This window comes from Ovis canadensis, chromosome 17 (genome assembly GCF_042477335.2).
Source record: "Ovis canadensis isolate MfBH-ARS-UI-01 breed Bighorn chromosome 17, ARS-UI_OviCan_v2, whole genome shotgun sequence".
NCBI lineage: Eukaryota > Metazoa > Chordata > Mammalia > Artiodactyla > Bovidae > Ovis > Ovis canadensis.
In genome coordinates, this window is record NC_091261.1 from 82,147,933 (window position 1) to 82,169,475 (window position 21,543).

General features: G+C 66.6%; 1 protein-coding gene across 3 annotated transcripts; it reads left to right on the top strand.

The window, feature by feature from the left end:
- The first annotated feature begins 147 nt into the window (after nt 1-147).
- On the top strand, nt 148-19,820 carry PPM1F (protein phosphatase, Mg2+/Mn2+ dependent 1F). Of its 3 annotated transcripts, none has more exons than XM_069558415.1 (8): nt 148-239; nt 4,639-4,889; nt 9,282-9,421; nt 12,083-12,285; nt 12,684-12,872; nt 14,506-14,649; nt 16,091-16,184; nt 16,765-19,820. In XM_069558415.1, the coding sequence occupies exons 2-8, from the start codon at nt 4,693-4,695 to the stop codon at nt 17,070-17,072; spliced, it is 1,275 nt and encodes a 424-aa protein (XP_069414516.1). In that variant the 5' UTR covers nt 148-239; nt 4,639-4,692; the 3' UTR covers nt 17,073-19,820. The 3 variants fall into 3 exon arrangements, with proteins under 3 accessions (XP_069414516.1, XP_069414518.1, XP_069414517.1); XM_069558417.1 differs by having other exon boundaries at nt 159-239; nt 16,500-19,820; XM_069558416.1 differs by having other exon boundaries at nt 159-239; nt 16,617-19,820.
- The last annotated feature ends 1,723 nt before the right edge of the window (nt 19,821-21,543 follow it).

The following is a 21,543-nucleotide window of genomic DNA, read 5'->3' on the forward strand; positions in this document are numbered from 1 at the left end:
CGCCCTGCGGCGGCGGCCGCCAGGACGGCCGCCAGGGGGCAGCAGAGGCCGGCCCCGCCGGCCCGTGCCAGACTGCGCCTGCGCCGCGGCCGCACGGGAAGTGGGCGGGGCCGGCCAGAGACGGAGTGGGCGGGGCCGGACGGACGGGAAGTGGGCGGGGCCGGACGGAGCGGCGGGCAGGCGGGCAGGCGGACGGCGGGCAGGCGGGCAGGCGGACGCCGAGCGGCCGAGCGCGGAGGGTGAGGCCGGCAGGGATCGTGGGGCGCGGGGCGCGGGGCAGGGTGCTAACGGCAGGGGTGCGCCGGCGGGGGCAGAAGAGCAGGCTGGGGGGTCGCCAGGGGCTGGGGGCCGCGAGGGGCTGGGGGCTGCAGATCGGGGCCCCGGGGCGGGCCTGGGGGCTGCGCGCCCGGGGGTGCGGCGGGGAGCTCCGGGCCGAGCCGGGGCGCGCGGTGAGGGGCCGAGGCGCAACGCTCCCGCTTGCCCGGGGTCCCGCGCTCCCCTCCGCACCCTGGCCCAAACCCCTACGCCAGCAAGCCCCCCCGCACCTCTGCCGGGCCGCAGCTGCGCCCCGGCGGCCCCCGATCCCGGCCCGGCCCCGAGTGTATCCCAGTGTTTCCGTTTCCAGCCAGCCCTCGGGCTGCGTGCAGCGGCGTTAACCAGACGCGTGTACGATGGAACCTCAGGCGCAGGCCCCGCGCTGCAGCTGTGCGGCTTCAGGCGGGCCCCTCAGCCTCTCTGTGCAGCAGGGGAGTGGCAGCTGGCCGTGGTAGGGGTCTTCGTACCAGGCCTAACAGCACCAGGCCCTCCCGACAGTGCTGGGCCCCGCCCCGCAGCCTGGCACCCAGCGGGGACACGTGCTGAGTGACACACATCCTCTTGACATACCCTGGGGCAGGCTCCGAGGGCGAGTTGTGCCCCCCGGGGCGCCCGCAGTAGAACTGGAGGCTCATTTCAGCCTTTCCTGCCATATCCGGCCGATGGTCACAATCAAGTCTTTTTCCCCTGCCGCTGAGCTGGAAATGACAAAGGCCGGGATGACCCCGCCTGATTCCGGCCTGGCCGTTTCCTGCCTGTGCAGCCTCCGTGGGCGTTTGCTGGTCCTCCCGGAGCCTGTGTCTTCACTGCAGAGCGGCTGAGTCCAGGCTTGTAGTCAGCACAGTCGTGAGAGGTAAACAGGACGCAGACAGCTAGGCCGACCTCCGCAGGCTCATTCCTAAAATTCCTTTCTAATGCGGCCCGGAGCCAGCACTGTCTGTAGGACCTGTCTGCTGCCCACCGCGTTCCACCGAGTGTCTTGGCTTCCTCTTTCAAGGGGCCAGGGCCAGGCCTCAGGCTGCACCTGCAGAGGGTGTTGGGAGGAAGCTGATACCCGCCTCTCTGCCCTCATGTTGCCAGCAGCTGTGTTCCAAGGGGCCTCGCATAGAGGGTGCTGTTAACATCCGGAGACCGGGTCGGGGCGGGGGGCAGGTTACAATCTCATGAGAAGTCAACCCCTGAGAGCGGTGTTTGCACAGCCTGAGTGTGCCCAGCGCGGCACAACCGCACGCTTGAGACGAATGGAAGGATGCGCTGTCCGTCGCGTGTCGCCCTTTGGTCGCTCAGTCGTGTCTGACTCCTGCTGACCCCACGGACTGTCGCCCGCCAGGCTCCTCTGCCCACGGGGATTCCCCAGGCAAGAATACTGCAGTGGGTTGCTATTTCCTTTTCCAAGGGATCTTCCCAACACAGGGATGGAACCCTCATCCCTGGCATTGACAGGTGGGTTCTTTACCACTGAGCCATCAGGGAAGCACACTGAAAATGAATGAGGCGATAAACTGTGTGTTATGTACACTTTACGTCGGGCTTCCCAGGTGGCACTAATGGCAAAGAATCCACGTGTCAATGCAGGAGACGCAAGAGACGCGGCTTCGACTCCTGCATCAGGAGGATCCCCTGGAGTAGGAAGTGGCAACCCACTCCAGGATCCTTGCCTGGAAAGTCCCGTAGACAGAAGAGCCTGGCGGGCTACAGTCCATGGGGCCACAGAGTCAGACTTGACGGAGCATGCGCGTTCCTTCACCTTAAATGTATTGAAAAGAAGAAGACACATACGTGGGAAAAGATCTGGAAAGGTTTCCACCATACTCTTCCCACTGGCTGTTTAGGAATGAAGAAACGAGACTCTCCACTTGCAGAAACAGTGAAGACGATGCTTCGTGGCAGTGGTGCGGTTTTCCTTCCCTAAGGCTCTCTCTCTCTCTTTTCCCTCCTGTTGGGAAGTCAGGCAGGACTCCACAAGTAGCCGCCTTGTCTATGTGGTGGAGAAAAACCCAGGCTTACGGACATGCGAGCTGAGCTTCTAAGTCAAGATGGGTAAACTAGAGGAAAGCAGATGTTTCAAATGGAAAAAAAGAGAAGGGACTTTGACAGGTCAGGTGCGAGGGGAAGGGCTGCAGAGCCCTGAGGACTTTGTGGGGCTCTCGGCCGAGGTGGGGCAGAGCGTGCGGGTCTCGGGGTCTTGGGCACAGATATGAGGGAGGGGTCTGGGAGCGGCCAGCCCCCCGAGGTCAGCAGCCCCTGAGGAGTGGGCTGGGAGCCAGGCTCGTGACGGGGACCCTGGGTGGCTGGCTTGGCCCTTTCTTTGCAGCCCCGTGTCTGGGGGTGAGAGGAGGGGCCAGGGGCCCCTTAGTGCCCTGCACCGCGCTGGCCCCTGTGGGTATTTGGTGGCAGCACCGTTATTTCCACTGCAAGCAGCGCCTGGGGGGCCTCATGCCAAGAGCGGGAGGGCTTGGCCACAGGCCATGTCAGACGGGTCGAGCAGATGGCAGCGGGGGCTGGCGGCCCAGGGTCCCTCCCTCACCCCCCGCAGGTCCTCAGGCCTGGGTCCCGCCCCAGCCTCTCACCAGCCCCTCCCACCGGTGCTCACACCCGGCCCAGCCCTGCTGCGTCCTGCCAGCCTGCTGACCGGTGACCAGGCTCCATCCCCACCGACTGGCTCCTCGGGTGGTCCCGGGAGAGTCCAGGGCCCCGGCCCGCCCTCCAGGGCTGCCTCCCCCCTGCCGTCTCGGCCTGGGCTCCCATCGGCGAGGGATGCGCCCTGGGTCCCGGAGCCGGTCGAGAAGAGCATGTGCAGGAAGGAGACCGCCCCATCGCTTTCCCCGGGTGTCCTGGGGAAGGCCGCGCCGTGTCCTGCCCGTTTCCGGCCCTTTGTCCTGCCGGGTGGTGTGAAAGCAAGCCCGGGGTGCTGGTAATGCCCACCTGCCCCTCTGAGGAGAGTTGCCAGCCAGCACCCCGCAGGGGCAGTCACGCTTGGGCAAGGGGCGCTGGGCACAGAGCGGAACCCAGGCTCAGCTGCTTCAGAGGGGAGCGGGCTCCAGGCCTGGGGAACAGCGTCCCCAGGCCTGGCCCCCAAACACCCCCAACCCCGCGCTGGCAGCGAGGTGGAAGGTGAAGGTTCTGGATCGCCGCTGTGTGCCTCCCTCCGGTCCTGGGAGGTCTGCGAGCGGCGGTCTGGCCGTTTGACCCTGATGACACATCTCACGAGCAATTTCGGGGCTTGGAATCGCAGGGGCCGGGCCGGTGTCCCCTGCATCGTTCTCACGCTGCGGCCGGGGGCTGCGCGGTGTTCCCTCACTTGTGAACAGATGGGAGGGCTGACCGTGAGTGCCAGCCTGTCCCCAGAACCGTCTCTCCTTAAATACGAAAGTGCGTTGTAGGTCACGCCTTCGTGTTTCTCCTAAAGACACACGTCTCTACCCGAGGGCAGCGACAGCACCGCGGAACGGGTGTGTGTGTGCCCGTCGCTCCGTCGTGCCCAGCGCTTTGTGACCCCATGGGCTGTAGCCTTTGTCCATGGAATTCTCCAGGCAAGGCCTCTGGAGTGGGTTGCCATTTCCTGCTCCACGTGTTTCTTAACTTACCTCTCTTTGCTCTTTGCCCCCCCCGACCCTCTGCTCATCACCCATCTTGCTTCCCTTCCCCCAAGCCTGCACCCACCTGTCCTTCCCAGAGACTCATGCCGAGCTAGGAGTTCTGATCCTCAGAGGGTCGGGGGTCCCTGGACCCCCATCCTCCAGCCATTCAAAGCCCAGAACAGTCAGGATGTTTAAGGACACGTGCCCCCTGGTCAAGCCCTTTAAGCCTCAGGAGGCCTGGGACTCCTCCTGGGAGGACATAAGGCCTGACCACCTTCCCCAGGCCCCGAGTGTCCCAGGGGAGCCTTCTGCTGCACCATGGGGCTGCCTCTGGCGGCCGCCCGGGGCACATAGACCCCCTGCACAGGCCACAGGCTGCGTCCGCCTGCCTCCGGGGCCTGGGCCTGGCCCCCTCCTGCCTGCCTCTGCTGCTCGGGCTGTTCTCTGCCAGGAGCACGCCTTCTGCTTCTAGCCGGAATGCCTCTGCACCACCCCCCCCGGCTCTGTCTCCAGAAGCCACCCCTCTGGGCCCCCAGGTCCCCCATCAGGATTTGCCCCTCCCGCATGGGCCTCAGAACCAACTGCGTGCGAGGGTGGGTGGCCCTGCCCTTCCGCCTGGAGCCCTGGTCTTGGTGTGGCCCTGGCTTCCAAGAGGAAGCAGGGAAAAGTGGGCACTCAGCGCTGCAGGGCATGGGCACGGGCACCCCCAGCCCCAGGCGCTGACCCTTGCGTCTCCCCGCAGAGAAAAGACCAAGGACCCCGGCAGCAGCTCCCCGGCCCCTCCAATGCCTTGGGCATGGCCGAGGGGGCCCCGCGGCAGAGCGGCCAGACAGCAGAGGAGACCCCCGGCTTCCTGGACACGCTCCTCCGTGACTTCCCAGCTCCGCTGAGCCCGGAGAGCCCCTTGCCATGGAAGGTGCCGGGGCCGGTGCTGACCCTCGAGGAGGCGGAGGGCGAGCTGGCCGAGCTGGCGCTGGGCTTCCTGAGCAGCCGGTGAGCGGTGTGGGTGCGGGATGGGGACCCAGGAGTGAGGCGGGGCACAGGACCAGGAGCCCAACAGGGACCCAGGGGCGGGGAGGGGGGCCCGGGACCATGACCCCAACAGGGACCCAGGGGCGGGGAGGGGGGCCCGGGACCATGACCCCGACAGGGACCCAGCGTGCAGGGAGGGGGGCCCGGGACCATGACCCCGACAGGGACCCGGGGCGGGGAGGGGTCCCGGGACCATGACCCCAACAGGGACCCAGCGTGCAGGGAGGGGGGCCCGGGACCATGACCCCGACAGGGACCTAGGGGCAGGGCGGGGCATGGGACCGTGAGCCCAACAGAGACCCAGCGTGCAGGGAGGGGGGCCCGGGACCGTGACCCCAACAGGGACGTGGGGGCGGGCACGGGACCGTGACCCCGACAGGGACCCAGGGGCGGGGCGGGGGGCCCGGGATGGTGACCCCCACCCTGTCGGCTGCACCCGCACCTTCCGCTCGTGCCAATCACGTTCCACATGGGAATCCCCCCACCACCAGCCACCTCAGTTTCCTGGGGCTGCGGCCTGCAGGGTAGGGGTCTTCGATCAACGCGAGGGCCCCGTCTGCGCACCCAGGCGGCCAGCAGTCAGGACCGCCCCGACCTTGGTCTCAGCTGCGGTGTGGCGGGCCCTGTGTGCGACCTGGCCTGTTGGCACAGGCCTGACCCGGCCGTGAGCGCACTGGGGCCCTGCCTGTCCGTGTCTGCCTCCCTGTGAGGGCGCCCGTCCCCCACCTGCCGGGGCCCTGCTCCCCGACAGGCTCCCCTCTGACCAGGGGCCTCAGCGAGCCTTCCCGGGAGACTCAGTCCAGCCCCTTGTGGGTACTGGTGCGACGTCCCCTTTCTGTCCCCTCACAGACGGGGCGGCAGAGGCTCAGAGGCTGGCCCGAGGCCACGCTGGCCCCTAGCCACCCAGCCCCCAGTGGTGGTGGGCGTGTCCCCACTGCCCAGGCCACGAAGATGAGGTCAGAGGGATGTGAGCAGCTTAGCGGAAGTTGGGGAGACGGAGAGCCACAGGCCACCCAAGGGAGAGGGTCGTGGGTGGGGCTGGGGGGCAAGGTGGCCTCCGAGCCTCATCCCTCCCGGGGGCCTCGCCCATCAGTGCTCACCCCCGGCGCTTCAGCATCCTTGGAGGTAGGCCAGCTCCTGCCCTGCACCCCTGGCGCCTGCTGGGAGGGGCCCGAGGCCTGTCCAGTTGGCCGCGGGGGCATGACGGCCGTGGATCCGAAAGTGTGGGTGGCCTGTCCGTCCACGTGGCGCGTGCAGAGGGTGAGGCTGGCTGCTCTTACTTTGGGGAACTAGTTCAGAGGCATACCGGGGGAGTCGAGCGGGCCTGGGGCCAGCTGAGGCCACAGTGGGGCTTGGGGAGCTGGATGGGGGGCGAGACGAGGGGCCGGGCACCACAGTGGCACTCGAGGGGTGGAAGGGATGTTCAAGGGCCCCGAGCCCGCAGCAGCCCCTTGGGCCACTGTCCCTGCCGAGCCTGAACAGGGCGAGAGGACCCTCCTGCCCAGGAAGGGGCCTGAACCGAAGACAGGGGTCGGCCCAAGGGGTCCGTCCACGCGGGCAGACGGTGCAGGCCTGCAGCTGGTGACGGGTGACAGGTCGGGGGTCACAGCCCCAGAGCCAGCGGTATCTCAGTTCCCGACCAGGGATCGAACCTTCGCCCTCCGCAGTGAGACGGCAGAGTCCTAACCGCCAGACCACCAGGGAATTCTCAACCTTGACCGATTGTTTAAACGGTGTTTCTGTTGTTTCCGGCTGTGCTGGGCCTTCGAGCTGCACAGGCTTGTCTCCAGGAGCGGCGAGTGGGGGCTGCTCTTGGCTCGGGCCTTGGGCTGCCCTTGCTGTGGCTCAGGGGCTCCCGGGGGCACAGGCTTCAGTAGCTGCTCCGGAGCACAGGCCCAGCAGTCGTGCTGACGGGGGCCCAGCTACCCACCCCCCACCCTGGCGCGCGAGAGCGTCACACGCCAGGGCCCGAACCGCGTCTCCTGCGTGGGCAGGTGGATCCTTACCACTGAGCAGCCAGGGACGCCCTTCGAAGGGTCCTCAAACGCGTCATTTTAAAAGTCCTATTTTTCAGCTTTTGTTTTTCTTTTTGGTTGCATCCCGCGGCCTGTGGAATCTCAGGTCCCCGACCAGGGATGGCACCCAGGCCCCCAGCAGGGAAGGTCCTCCAGCCGTTTGAATGGACTTGCTTTCCGTTGCTCTCGTCCTTCCCAGCCTTTCTTTCCTGTGTGTCTGCCGTCTGGTGGTCAGCGCCCACCCGCACACCCAGCAGCCCGTGTGCAGGCGCTTGGCCGTCCAGGCCCGAGCGTGCCGATTGTGAATGGATCCTGCGTGAGAGCCTCCTCCTCCTCCTCATCGTCAGGGGTCAGTCCCAGGCCCCTGGGCGGGCTGGACCCCGTAGTCACTGAGAGGAAGTTCCATCTCTGCCGCGGGCCTGCGGGCTCCCTGGGAACCCAGCAGGCAGTGGCCCAGAGTGGTTCTTGTTTCCTGGTTACCTGGTCCCTGTCGTGAGGCATGCTCGATGGAGTATTTGGTGGCCTCAGGGCACCGGGTGGGGCCCACGTTCAGGCATTGTCCTGTCCCCAAGGCCGGAAGCCACCTCCCTGACCCCCCTGACCAGGGCTCCGGCCACAGGAAGCCGCTGCAGCCTCGCCCCGAACTGGGACCCGGGAACAGAAGCAGTTCTCCCCACCGTGCAGGGGGGCCCAGCTCCAGGCAGGAGATCCCCACGGGGCTGAGGAGCGCACTCCTTGGGTCTCGGCTGGCTGTTTTTCAAAAGCGGGTTCCAGAGGCTGCGCCCCTGAGTCAGCTTCTCATTTTTATAAAAAGACGACAGACTCATCCCAGCAGCTCCCTCAGGCCCTCTGCAGACTCACCAAGGACTGCCCAGGCAGACACACCCTCCCAGCCGTCGGGAGGGCCTGGTTCTGCCTGGCACAGTGCCTAGCTGCCCTTGGGCGTGCCTGGCCGTGGGGACAGGCCAGGATGCCAGCTCTGGGGCCCAGAGAGCTGGGGCGTTCCATGGTGGGATCCGGTCCTCGAGTCCGGGGGCTGTGCCCGCACACCCCGGAGCCCGTGGTGAGAGTTTCCCATATTGCTTCCCGCTGGCCTCGCTCTCTCCACCCCTAGCCTCCCAGAGCCCCCACGAGACCCTCTTCTGCCGGGAGGCTTCCTGGCCCCTCCTGCTCCTCACCCTGGCCTGCGCTGACCCTCAGCTCTGTGCAGCCTGTCTGCCCTGGGAAGCGGCCAGCCAGGTCTCGCTTCCCAGATTCGAGCCCAGGTGGCTCCCCTGGCATCACCGTGCTTCCCCAGCCCTCTTCAGCTGCTCTGCCCCACCCCATTCTCCCACCCAGACCACTTGCCCACCTGCCCCAGGCCGCTTGGCCTCTGGGGAGCCTGAGACGCACTGCGGATCTGCCCGGTCCCCTGCCCAACACACCAGCCCCGACCCCTCCGGTCCATTGCCAGGCCCACCCTCCGTGGCAAGGCCAGGCCGGCCTGAAAAAGCCTGGTCAGGTGGCGTCACATCCCTTCTCTGGCCACACCAAGGATATGACCCTGTCACCCTGGCAGCCGCCTCCCCAGAGCCCCTTCCCCAGCTGCCTGGACGGCCTGCTTGCCTCGGGGCCCCAAGTGAAGGGGGCTCACAGCCCGTGGGTGTGGCACTCCCCGGATTCCTGGGGTGATGGCGACGAAGCGCCACGGGCTGGGCAGCCTCAACGACAGCCGTGTTGTCCCGAGATTCTGGAGGTCGGGGTCACAGAGCCACGTGTCTGCGGGGCCGGTCCCTCTGGCCGTTGCTGGCTGTCCTCAGCTGGAGAGCCGCTCAGCAGTCTTCACAGGGTGTCTCCCTGGGGTCTCTGCCCCCGTTTCCCCCTTCAGTAAGGACGCCAGCATGATCTCGTCATAACTGGTAGTTTCTGCAACAGCGCAGCGTCCACACCTGGTCACGTGCCAAGGCGCTGGGCTTAGACTCACACAGGACTCGATTCGTAGGGCTCCCCAACCCCCTGGGATCCCCGGCTGGTACTGGGGACCAGCAGCTGTCTTGAGGCTGGGCGTTGGGCTGTTTGTCCCGTAGACTCAGCCCACGCGTCCGTGGGCCCCCCTCCCAGCAGCCCCAGCGAGGCACCAGCCCGTAAACGGTGTTGCCTGGACGGCCATCCGGCTCCCCAAGGGCCCGAGGTCCACCTCCTCATCCTGGCCTCGGGCAGTGTGCGAGTGGCCGCCACTCCTTCCCGGAGGACCGCCCTGAGGGGAAGGGGGCCGGGGTTGTCCCTGGAGTGTGGGGCAGACCCCAGGGTCCCGACTCCGGCGAGGAACAGGCCCCTCACTCCAGGCCCCCACCCCCAGGAGCGCACCGCCATCACTCGCCGCCTGCCTGGCCCACGAGGCGGTTTCCCAGCTGCTGCGGTCAGACCTCTCTGAGTTCAGGAAGCTGCCGGAGCAGGAGGAGGACGGGGACAGAGCGGAGGAGAAGGCCCCTGTGATACGTGAGTTCCCCCTGGGGGCCCCGGGGGCTTAGCAGGAGACCGGCTGCGGGGGGCCCTTTCCTTCCCATTCGCTGTGGGCAGTGCCAGGCTCACGACAGTGGCAGAGTCTGAGCCCCAGGAGAGGCCTCCCCAGCGTGCAGGACGAGCCCCGCAGCCTGGGCGGTGGACAGCCTTGTCCGGAGGAGCCCGGGGTGCCTGCAGCCCTCGTGGGCCTGCCCTCCCACCTCTGCACGACACGTGGGGGGTGACCTGGGAGCCAACTTCGGGGGCCGCGGGGTCCAAGGGCCGTGGGGTCCAGGGGTGGAAAATTCAGAGTCCAGGCCGTGTCTCAGCTGCAAAGGTTTGGGAAGCCGGCGGGTGGTGACTTGGGGGTCCCTGAGAGCAGTGCCCTGCTCCCGAGCCTGCAGTCCGCGCCCGGAGGCGCCCGGCCAGGAGTGAGCCTCCCGCCAGGCAGGCCTGCTCTGCAGGCCCTTCTGTCGCTCTCCTGGTGGCTTTTCCCCCAGGGCGGAGGTCAGCTCAGGTTGCACCGGGACTGCAGCCTCGGGCCAGGCCGTGGGGTGCGTCCGTTGGGCCCGCCATCAGCAGGGCCTGGGTTCCTGCGCGCTTGCTGGGCTGGCGAGGGTGCGGGGGTCGGGTGGTATGCCTGCCGGGAGACAGGGTGGGTCCCAGGGTCCAGCCCCGGGGAGCAGGCGGCGAGAGCCTCCTCAGGTCTCTCCATTCATGCCCCTTCCTGACCCACTGCTGCTTTGTCCTTATTTTTAATTGAGACACAACTGATGTTTGACATGTAACGTGAGCCCGCGGTGCATCGGTTTGCTCCATATATGTTACAGGGGGCTACCTGGCACCTCTACCGCCTGACGTGATTTACTACCCCCAGCATCAGTGCCACATGCAGGTCAGAGGGACACACACACACGGCCTTTTCCCTGCTCCCCGCCCAGCCGCATTCCAGCCCAGCCCCACCACGCATTCCTGCCCCAAGGCTGGCGGGCAGGCGATGATAGACCGCCTTTGTCCCCTGCCAGGCCTGCCTGCCAGCCCACAAATGCCCCTGGCCCCTCGGCGGGAAGCCAGCACCACCTGCTGGCGCAAAGGAGCTGGCGCGGCTCACAGCCCAGAGCTAGGCCTGGGGGCTCCGAGGGCCAGGGTAGGGGGACCGGCTCAGCCCTCCCTGCCCTCCAAGCAGGCCTGGGCCCGCCACGCTCATCAGCTCACCCCCGTCATGGGAGTGGAGCGCAGGCAAGTCTGTCCCTCGACGCCATTCTTGCAAGACCGGCATCGCTCGGGAGTTCTAAGAACCCCTGCTGTGGGCAGAGGTGTGACTGAGACCCAGTGTGGCAGGGCAGGGGGAGCCTCTGCCCGCCCCATCCCAGAGAGCTGGGCCCCACTCTGCAAGGAAAAGTGTCAGCGTTTATGGACCTGTTTGAAAACCAGCTCCTGGGATTCCCGGTGGTGGCTGAGACCCCCACGGTCCCCATGCAGAGGACCTGGGTAGATTTCCTGGTCGGGGAACTGGATCCCACGTGCAGTAACTGAGACCCCACACAGCCCCCAAAACAAAAACCAGCCTCTGGCTGCAGTGGGAGACGGGGAGAGCACCAAACAGTGCCCTTAAGGGAAAGCCTGGCCCGGGGCCCTGCCCTGCAGACATCCTCTGCTGACCCTGTGGGGTCTGTGACTGTCCTGCCGCTGAAATCTGGGCCCGCATGGATCAGAGGCGTCCACGTTCTCATGATCAAATGTGGAATTTCCCTTCTCTCTTATTTTCACAGTTTTTTTCCCTTAGTGTTGATTTTTCAAAAAGATTGTGACGTAAGCACTTCGTATGCTTGCAAGGTCAATTTCCGTTCCATCCTTGAACTTTTTAAAATTAAACTTGACACTCGGGTAGCTGTGGCCTCAGTTGTGAGAAGTGGCAGTGAGGACCCTCTCATCTTTGTCCCCCAGTGGTAACGTCTTGAAAACCGATGAAATAGCAAGACTAGGATCTTGATGTAGTTTCATTCCACACAGACGGCGCCTTACCGCTATGGCCTCCCTGACACCCGCCTGCCCCCGCCCTAAGCCCTGACAGCCCCCCATCCCTATGTTCTTATCATTAGAGGACGCAGATAAGTGATGTCATGCACGATGGCTTTTTCCGCTGAGCGGGGCTCCCTGGAGAGTCACCAGGCCCCTGTGTGTCAGGAGCGCCTTCCTTCCTCCCTCCCGCTGGCCGCTGGCCGCTCTCCGGGGCGCTGTGTACGAGAATAACAGCTTAATTCTTGATCTTCATTGGGAAAACAGACCGTAACTTACTCTGTTTTTGGATGTATGTTGTTTTTCATTAATGCACAGTTAGTAGTTGGACACCACTGAGGCGACTCAGCAGCAGCGGCGGCCTTGTACTTGTTCTTAAGTTATCTTTGCGTCTCTGGCTCTTTCCTGGGGGTGCAGCCATGCAGTCGGGCAGGGGCTCCTGTGTGCGTGTGTGTTTCCAAACCAGGCATGTCGTAGCTGGTGACACAGGCTGTGAGCGGGGATCTTTAGGCTGCTGTGTCCAGGGGCCTGGGCAGTCAGGCTCATGGACTCCAGGGGTCTTGGGAAGCAGGGGGTGGGATCAGGGAGCCCCGGGGTCCGCAGGGGTGCCTCCCTAACAGACCCTGTCCTGCCCCTCAGTGCTGGACGCGGCGGGCCTGGCGCGGAGCCTCTTCAACCACCTCTGGCAGGCGTGCGGCCAGTGGCAGCAACACGTGCCGCCGGCGGCCCGGGCCCCGCAGCGCCAGTGGCTGGTCTCCGCACACGCCATCCGCAACGCCCGCCGCAGGATGGAGGACCGGCACGTATGCCTCCCCGCCTTCAACCTGCTCTTCGGCCTGGAGGTGAGTGGGGCCCGGGGTGGGAGGGGACCCTGGTGCCCAGCGGGGCCGCCGGCCGGAGCCCCAAGCAAGTGGGATGCCCACCGCTGCCATAAGCACCTGCCGGGGACTGGGTGGCCAGGCTCATCGTCCCCTCCCAGCTGGGCTGGGGAGGCCCGGGACCCGCCCACTCGGCCCCCTGCTTGCCGAGCTGCACCCCACCCACCACCCCCTAGAGCCGCCTGGGGCCTCTGCCCCTGTCCACGCGCCCCCACAACCAGGCCAGAGCAGAAGCTGAGGCTCCCGAGGGTCGTCCTCCCCAAGACCCCCCGCCCACAGCTCGGCCTGTCTGGTGGCAAGGCTGTGCGTCCCCCAGTGCCCGGGGCGGCCAGGCCGTGACCCCGCCCCTCACTCCCCGCCAGGACTCGGTGGAGCGCGCCTACTTCGCAGTGTTCGACGGGCACGGAGGAGCGGACGCCGCGAGGTACGCGTCCGTGCACGCGCACGCGGTTGCCGCCCACCGGCCAGAGCTGGCCACCGACCCCGCGGAGGCCCTCCGCGCGGCCTTCCGCTGCACCGACGAGATGTTCCTCCGGAAGGCCCGGCGAGAGGTGAGCGCGGATTGGGGGGTGCCAGGACGGGCCCTCGCTCCTGCCTCGACGGGCCTGTGGCTGGAACCCGCGTGGGGCTCTCTCCAGCAGAGGGTGTGCAGGCCTCATGGGGCGGGCAGCGAGACTGTCTCGTCATCAGGGGCGGCGGGATGACAGGTGCGGGGCTCTTCCTTGTGGTTCCCAAGAGGAGACGCCACCCCACGCCAGGGCCATGCGGGAAGCCTGCAGGGTCGGCCAGGGGACAAAGGACGGCTTGGCTCCCGTGGGCAGGCACCGTGGCAAGCTGAGAATCGGATGGTTTGACTAGGCCTAGGGGCTCTGGCCCACAGGGCGGTCCCCAGCCATCAGGGCAGGGAAGATGGCCTGGGCCAGGAGCCACGCAAGTGCTGAGGACCTGGGCCCAGAGCGGCTGGCTCAAGCAGGTCACAGAGCGCGTCCGGGAAGACACTAGCGCTCTCTTGGAGTCAGCTCTGGGAGCGAGGGCCCGCTTCAGGGTTCAGAAGGCCCTCGGTTTGTCTCCACATCGTAAAATGCAGAAGACGAAGCACAGGATCAGGGCAGGCAGACCTCAGAGGCCTCAAGGGTTTGGTTATGGACCGCCTCCACGACGTGCACGCAGTGAGGAGGCAAGTCTCGTGACTGTCAGGTTCCCGGCAGATAAAGGCTGGGTTTGCTCTCTGCCCTCATCTGCAAGCAGGCAGCTGCGTCATGTCTGAACGCAGCAGGCTCCTGAAACAACGGCTAGTTGCTAAAAACCCCGTCGTTGGAGCCTCCATCGCAGCGCGTGCGCTTTCTGCCGTGGAGATGTGAGGGGACCGACTGCAGATCACTGAGACAGAGTCAAGGTGTTACTGTCCCAGCATTATAGCCACCGCCCCCGGCCCCCCAGGCAGGCCCGCCCGGACTGCCGGTGTTGGCAGCTACGCGGACCCACCGTTTGTTTCTGAAAGAAGAAAGGGGGCATCTGGCTCCTGACCTGACTGCCCACCTCGCCTCCCCTCGCACCTCAGGGTCCTCCAGCCCCGCAGGGTGGATGCTAAGATGGTTTTAGAGACCTGGAAATAGCCAGGTGTCTCCGGAGGGGGTGTGGGGAAGGGGACACAGTCTGAGCACAGACCCTCAACAAGGCTGGACTTTGCATCTGAACAGAAAAGCTTCCAGGTCTGAGACCCCGGGGTGGGCGCCCAGGCACCCAGGAGTGAGAAAGAGTTCCCTGCAGCAGGTGCTTAGCTCAGGCTGTGACGATCCCGACTCGCCTTTCCTGAGGTGTAATTGACACGTGACGGGCTCCATGTGTCCAGAGTACCGGCTGGGGGGATGTTGGCACGTGTTTCTGTGCCCGTGTGCCCCTCACTGCGGTAACAGACATCCCCGTCACCCCCAAAAGTTCCTTCCAGCCTTTGTGGTCCCTGCTCCCTGGACCCCCCAGCCGTCTGCTTTCTGATGTCGCAGATGGCAGCGTCTGTGCATGCCGACTTGATGCAGACGCCCCTTTCACGCCGTGGGGTCCCTGCGTGCGTGGGTCCATTCATGTTTGCCACTGAGCGCCGTTCCGGGGGGGGCATCTGGCCAGGGTGGGCGCCTGCCCACGGCCTCCTCGCCCCCCTCACCCGCCTGCGCCCTCTCCCTCCAGCGGCTGCAGAGTGGCACTACTGGCGTGTGCGCGCTCATCGCGGGCAACACCCTGCACGTGGCCTGGCTCGGGGACTCCCAGGTTCTTCTGGTGCAGCAGGGGCAGGCAGTGAAGCTGATGGAGCCGCACAGACCCGAGCGGCAGGTAAGGGGCCCCATCCTCCCAGGGGGCTCCAGGCGCTCCTCCAGAGGGGGCTGCCCCGCCCCAGCGGGTCCTCTAAAGCTGGGCGTGCTGGCTGCCAGGAATCTCACAGAGCCCTTCCTGTCTCAGCGACACGGAGCCCGCTGGCAGGTGGCCCAGGAGGCAGGGTTGACACGCAGGCGGGGCGCACCGGGCGGTGGGGAGGCCTCAGGCGGGGGTGGCGCGCGGTCGGAGCTGGGCGGGGCCGAGCCTGGGGCAGCAGGCCGCGAGGAGGCGCTAGGGATGCGAACACACGCAGACCCCGCGGCAGGCTGCCGGAGGCCAGGGAGGGTGCGTGAGCAGGAGCTGCCGCTGAGACTCCAGGACCCACTTGGCAGGGAGCCTGGCAGCTCCCAGAACAGTGGGGCCAGCAGAGGGCGAGCTGGGGGCCGGGTCACGGGGAGGCTGTCGGGCAGCTCTGGGGAGGGCCTGCCCATGAAGGCGAGGGGGGCGAAAAGGAAGGGTATGGGCTTCAGGGATGCAGAGTCCGGGAGACCTTGGCACCCAGGAGGGCGGCCGTGCCTTTGGCCTGAGGCCCTGGAGCTGTTGGTGGGATGTTCCCTGGGGGTGTGGGGCCTGGAGGGGCTGCAGGACACACACACCCACCTGTGAGTTGAGCAGGGCTGGGGTCGTGGAGCTCCGGGCTCTGCACGGGGGAGGTGGCAGGCGATGGGTGAGCCTCCTCAGAAGTGGGGGGCACAGGTGAGCGGGCTGGGAGGGTGGGGTCCGTGGGCGGACGCAGTGGCCAGGGCCCGGGCTGAGCGGAGCTGCGGGAACCCACCCCTAGCCAGTAGCCCTGGATTGGGCCTTGGGGAGGCTGGGGTGAGAGGGCGGCCGGGCTGGTGGGGGGCCCGTGCCCCAGGATACCCCGCCTGGACCGGGCGGGGGGTAGAGGCGGGAGCTGCAGGGCAGGCATGGGGGTGACTGCAGCCGCGTTGGAGACGCCTCTGCTCGGGGAGCTTCCAGAGATTGGAGACAGTTTCAGGGCCCGAGGCTGGGCCGGGCCTGTGCGGTCCTCTCAGGCCTGGAGCCCCGTGGTGGAGCTCCAGGGAGCCAGACGGGGGTATGGCGGGTAGAGGGGCCCAGGGCTCGTCCAGGGCCTGTTCAGCGTCACCCAGCCCTGCCCAGGGGAGGCACAGTGTCCCTGAGAGACGGCAGCGGAGGGCCCCTCAGCGACCTGGGTCCTGGCTCTCTCCGCTGCCGCGAGCATGTTCCCCAAGCCCGAAAAGCTGCGCGGGGACAGGGCGCGCATCCGCCTCGGCACTGGCACCTTCAGCCGCGCCTGCGTCAGCGGGGCAGTTCAGGTGGTTTGGCTTGCCTCCCCGCCGCACGGTTCCCAGCGCTGCCCTGGATGCCAGCTGGCCTCCCCTCGGACGGCGTGGGCACACCCTGGCTGTCTCCGCAGGACGAGAAGGACCGCATCGAGGCACTGGGCGGCTTCGTGTCACACATGGACTGCTGGAGGGTCAACGGGACCCTGGCTGTGTCCAGAGCCATTGGTAAGGAGGCCAGGGGCTGGGAGGGGGCCCGGCGCGGCAGGGTCACCTGTGGAGGGGCTCGGGTGAACCCGGGGCACACATGCAGACGCCTTAGCAGCTTGCCTCCCAGCTACATAACGGCAGTTTCAGTCACCTTAAGACAGTCTCTCGGGAGGGCCCAGGGGAGGCCCTCGGCTGCGCCCGAGAGGGCTGAAGGTGGCCCTGGGGCGGTCTGTAAAGGAGGCTGGCCACCTGCGTTTTCTAGCTTAAAAACAAAGTAGCATTCTGTCTCCTCCCCTCGGCCTCCGCGACTATGGGGCTTCCGTCTCCCCCCAGGGCTGAAGAAATGCCTCCTGGCTCTCTAACCCCACCCCCCAGGAGCCCAGCCCCTCCCAGCCCCTCCCAGCCCCTCCCAGCCCCTCCTCTCACCGGCCTGCTCTGTCTGCCGCCCAGAGCACTTGGTGCCGCGCGAAGCTACCTTTTGGCAGCCGTGTGCCCCGTGAGCCGCCGTGCCTCGGAGGTGGGGTGGCCGCAGGCTGGCCAGGGCAGCAGCAGGGCGCCCGGCCCTCACCACCCTCCCCACCACCCTCGCCTGGCCCAGGGGACGTCTTCCAGAAGCCCTACGTGTCTGGGGAGGCGGACGCGGCCTCCTGGGGGCTGACGGGCTCCGAGGACTACCTGCTGCTGGCCTGCGACGGCTTCTTCGACGTGGTCCCCCACCAGGAGGTGGCCGGCCTCGTGCGCAGCCACCTTGCGGGGCCGCGGGGCAGCGGGCTGCGCGTGGCCGAGGAGCTGGTGGCCGCCGCCCGGGAGAGGGGCTCACACGACAACATCACGGTCGTGGTGGTCTTCCTGCGGGACCCCCAGGACCTGCTGGAACCAGAGCCTGACACTCCGCGGAGCAGCTAGGAGGCGCGGGCCCCTGCCCCCCACCCCGTGATCCTCCCCCACAGATGCCTTAGGACCCGGCAGGAGGTGGGCAGGCGATGCCCCCCACCGCCTCGAGAGAGCACCCTCCTGGAGGGGCCGGGGTCGGGGCCCAGGCTGCGGGTGGCGGCCGCAGCCACACCAAAGACACCGGGCCTGCGCTCGGGGTGGCTGGGCGCTGGGGCCACGGGCGTCGTCCAGTGCCCTGGGCGCCGCGCAGAGGTTTCTTGTTCCCCCCAACTGCCCGTGACCGAGGATTTGGGGGGTGCCCGGGGCTGCCGGCACCTGAGTGCAAGGGGTGGGCCTCGTGGGAAAGAGGCGGGGCGCCCACCCGTGGCCCCCTGGTGCCCACACGCAGCTCGCGCTCCAAGGAGGGGACGCCCAGACAAGGACGCCTGTCCCGTCTCTGCTCGTCTTCTCCCCGGGAAGCGTTTCCTTCAGAAGCAGTGTTTCAGGTTGGGTCCACGTCCTGTCAGTGCCGAGAGGTTCCGTGGGTCATGCAACTTAAGGAGTTACACGTTATTTTGTTCCCTAGGACACTTTTAAGTATTGATTTTCTTTTTTTGTGAGACGCTCCTTTTGCAGTATTACTGAAATTTTTTTTCCCCTCAATCAGGATTGAGAAACATCCTTTTCCAGGTGGTGTAAATAAGCCATTCAAGTGCCTTAAACAGCTATGGGCAAGGCTGGGGCCGCTGGGCTGGTTTGGATGCCCGGAGCACGCTTCAGTTTTTTGTGTTTTTTTTTTTAACAAAAGCAGGATTTGTTTTGTCAGAGTGGCGTGATTTTGAGCAGAATTCTCCCCAGCAGAGTTCTTTCTGCCTTTGCACGGCCTGGGCCAGACCTCAGGGCTCCAGAGTTGGGGTGACCGTGGCCCCACCTGCCTCCCCACCCTCCTGGTCCCATCCCCCAGTCTCTGGACCCCAGGCCAAGGGACCGAGCTCCACCTGACGGCAGGTCCGTGCTGCTGTCTGGGATGTTCCGGAGGGCCTGGCGTGTCAGCGGTTGAGTTGGTTTCATCAGGACACACCCCCGAGGGGCCCTGGCCGCGTTTGGAGGCAGCGGGAGAGCAGAGGCAGTCTGCTCTGGTCCCAGCCTTCGCTGCCCTCCTCTGCCCGTCACCCACTGGCCCCTGCAGCTCCAAGGCTTCAGGAAGTGCGTGATAGGTTGGCTCCCCCCGAGTTGGTATGGAGTTGGAAGTGGGGCGGGGCGGATCCTCTGGCCGGAGGACGTAGGATCTTCATGATGGGTGGGGAAGCGTGGTGGGTGACTTAGGCGAGGCTTCAGAGAAGGTCACTGGGGACTGGGCCGCAGGAGGGGCTTAGGACGGGGGTCCCCAGGCTGCGGGGTGCGTGGAGGAGGCGGTCAGAGTCCCCCCAGCAGCAGGGCCCAGGACAGGCTGCACTAAGGGAACCCAGGCCCTCTTCACCCAGGGAGGGGGCTGAGAGCCCCTCGTGAGGCCGGTTCCCAGGCTCAGCGTTGCCGCCCCCAGCCCCCAGCCCCAGCAGCAGGAATGAAGCGGCTGAGCGGGGTCCCGGGCTCGCTCTAAAAGCCTCTTAAGCTGGTCATTGCAGCTCAGAGCTTTGGTGGCCAAGTGAGCAGGTGTCACTCCATCTAACCCGAAGGTCTCGCCTTCCGGGAGCCAGAAGCCCCTCGTCAGGCCCTCCCGGCACAGGGGTCAGCTGGCCCTCAGGTTGGGGAGGGGGGGCGTCGAGGGGGCGCCCCTTGTTCTCCCGCCGAGAGGGGCTGGCCTCCTGCAGCGCCTGGTTGCAGGGCTGTCCCCCTCCGCCCCAACCTGGACTGGGCACCGTCGGCTCCTCGAGTCCTGACCCACTGCCCCTTCAGGCCACGGTCTTAAGATGGCCCCCAGTGGGGGCGCCGGTCTAGGGTCCACGGTCCCCCCTTAATCCCAGCTCTGTTCCTTGGTCACTATGCGGCCCTGGGCCTCCATGCCCCCTCGGTAGGGCATGGGGCTGCCCGGGGCTTCAGGGGCAATGGTGCCAAGGCTAGCAGCCCTCCCCGCCCGCAGGGAGGGGTGATTAAGTATTACTAGTGTCTGTTCTTAACATTAAGTAGGCTGGGGAAGAATCGAGCTATGGATTCCGGCGCCTGCCTTGTGTGGAAGATGGCAGCCGGAGCCCTTGAGCCCTGCTTCTGCCAGTGGGGCCACTCTGCAGCCAGCAGGGGCGGGCAGGCGGGGCCCCTCGACGCAGCCCACCCTCAGCGTCCAGGCCTGGGAGAGTGGCAGGGGCCAGGCCCCAAGGGAGAGGCGCAGATTGTCAGTCTGGGGTCCTGAGTCGGCTACGGTGACCCCTGCCCTCCCCAGGCCAGCTTTCAGGCCCTCCCTCCCCGTCACCCGTGCCCCGCAGCTGGAGCTCCACCGTGGACTCGGGTGTCCTGGCCACTTCTGCAGTATTCCCAGGGACGGTGGACGGCTCCACTGCTCCCGGCCCCTAGGCAAATGGATCAGGCAGGCCTGGGTGGGATGAGCTGTTGGCTTCTGGCTGCAGCCCTGGGGGCATCCCCGGAGGCCTGCACTCTTCTCCAAGTCTCCACATGTGCCTGCAGCCTTGCCAGGGGTTTATTTGTGGGCATCTCGGCGGGCTTCCTGGAAGCGGTGTTCCATGTGAAGGGTTCCCAGACGGGGTGGCGGTTTCCCCATCTGAGGGACAAGTCCCAGGGCCCCCATGCTCATGTCAATAAACCACAAGCTCTGAACCCCTCCACCAAGTCCGGAGTCCTGCCTTCTTCCGCTTCCTTACCTCCTTGTCCCCCAGCCATCAGGATGTGGTGTTGGAAGCTGCTGATGGACGCAGGTTCCATCCCTGGGTCAGGAAGATCCCCTGGAGGAGAAAATGGCAACCCACCCCAGTATTCTTGCCTGGAGAATCCCGTGGACGGTGGAGCCTGGTGGACCACACGGGGCCACAAAGAGCACACGCGTGAGAGGGGCCGTCCAGCAGTCCTGCAGCGAGCGGGCCGTTCGGGAGAGCCCTGCCGGCCCACAGCGCCCCAGCCACCGGCCCACCTGCTTCCTGTCCCCGAGCCCACGGGCCGCAGCAGCAGGAGAGCCGTTCACTGGGGGCCTGATCCCTGGGGAGGCCAAGGCCGGAGACCCTCCGCCCTCGCACTTAGACGGGAGGTCCTCTGTGCTCTGGCTGAGCTCAGCTCTCAGGAACGTGGGGAGCATGCAAGTTGATCATGTGTGGGGCACTCAGAGCCAAGTGTCTCAAGATGGGGTGGGAGGTGGTGCTGGTGCTTTGCAGGGAGCCCGGCCGCCCCCATGCCATGCCTTTGCCAGCCGTCACCGTGGGCCTTGCCGGGCACTCCCGGATCAGCCCTGAGCTCCCCGTGCCTGCCCCCGGCTCCATGGCCGGGGCAGTGGTCTCCCACCTTCCGAACCAACCCTCCCCAGCAAGGGAGGCAGCTTGATCTGTCTACCCCCCCCCCCCCCCCCCCCCCGCCACCAAGGGAGGCTGGGGCTCCCAAGCAGCCCACCCACTCAGCCATCTGTCTCGCCCTGCCCGCCCCCTCCGCCTCCTGGCTCCCAGCAGAAAGTGCCGGCAGCCTCCTCCTTAAGCATAGGCTGTCTTAACGGTTCCCTCTTGAGCGGCCTCACGTGTCTGAAGCTGGGCTGCGGGCAGATGGGGGACGTGTGCACACGTGCACGCAGAGACACACACACAGAGCTGGGAGCCAGCGGGGACCAGACACTGGGTCTTGTACCCACCAGGTCAAGGTTCCAGCCCGGGAGAGCTGCTGACAGCCCCCAGAGGCGGGGAGACAGGCAGGGAACCAGCCGGGAGAGCCAGTGAGCACTGCCCCCCCAAGTCCCTGCAGAGGGTGCGGGAGCCCCATGCCCACCCTGGTTCTGGCCCTGTCAGGACAGACCCTCAGCCAGCCCCACCCATAAAGCTGCACTTCATCCCAGCTCTGCTTCTGGGGTACTCAGGCCTGGATATCTGGGTGCCCAGGGCCAAGGGGTGCGTGCAGACTCCTGGGGGCCAACCCAGGCCCGGCGGGGGTCCCGCCCGGTGCCACAGGAGGCTGCTCCTGAGACCACTTCCCACTGCTTCTCACAGCTCGACTGGGGCACCTGCCTCCTCCCCTCCTCCCTCCCCTCCCCTCCCCCTCTCCCCTCCCCTCCCTTCCCCCTCTCCTCTCCCCTCCCCTCCCCCTCTCCCCTCCCCTCCCCTCCCCCTCTCCCCTCCTCTCCTCCCTCCCCTCCCCTCCCCCTCTCCCCTCCTCTCCTCCCTCCCCTCCCCTCCCCCTCTCCCCTCCTCTCCTCCCTCCCCTCCCCTCCCCCTCTCCCCTCCCCTCCTCCCTCCCCTCCCCTCCCCTCCCCCTCTCCCCTCCCCCCCTCCCTCCCCTCCCCTCCCCCTCTCCCCTCCCCCCCTCCCCCCCCCCCCCCCCCCCCCCCCGCCTCCATTGCTAAATTATGGAAGTGAAATGA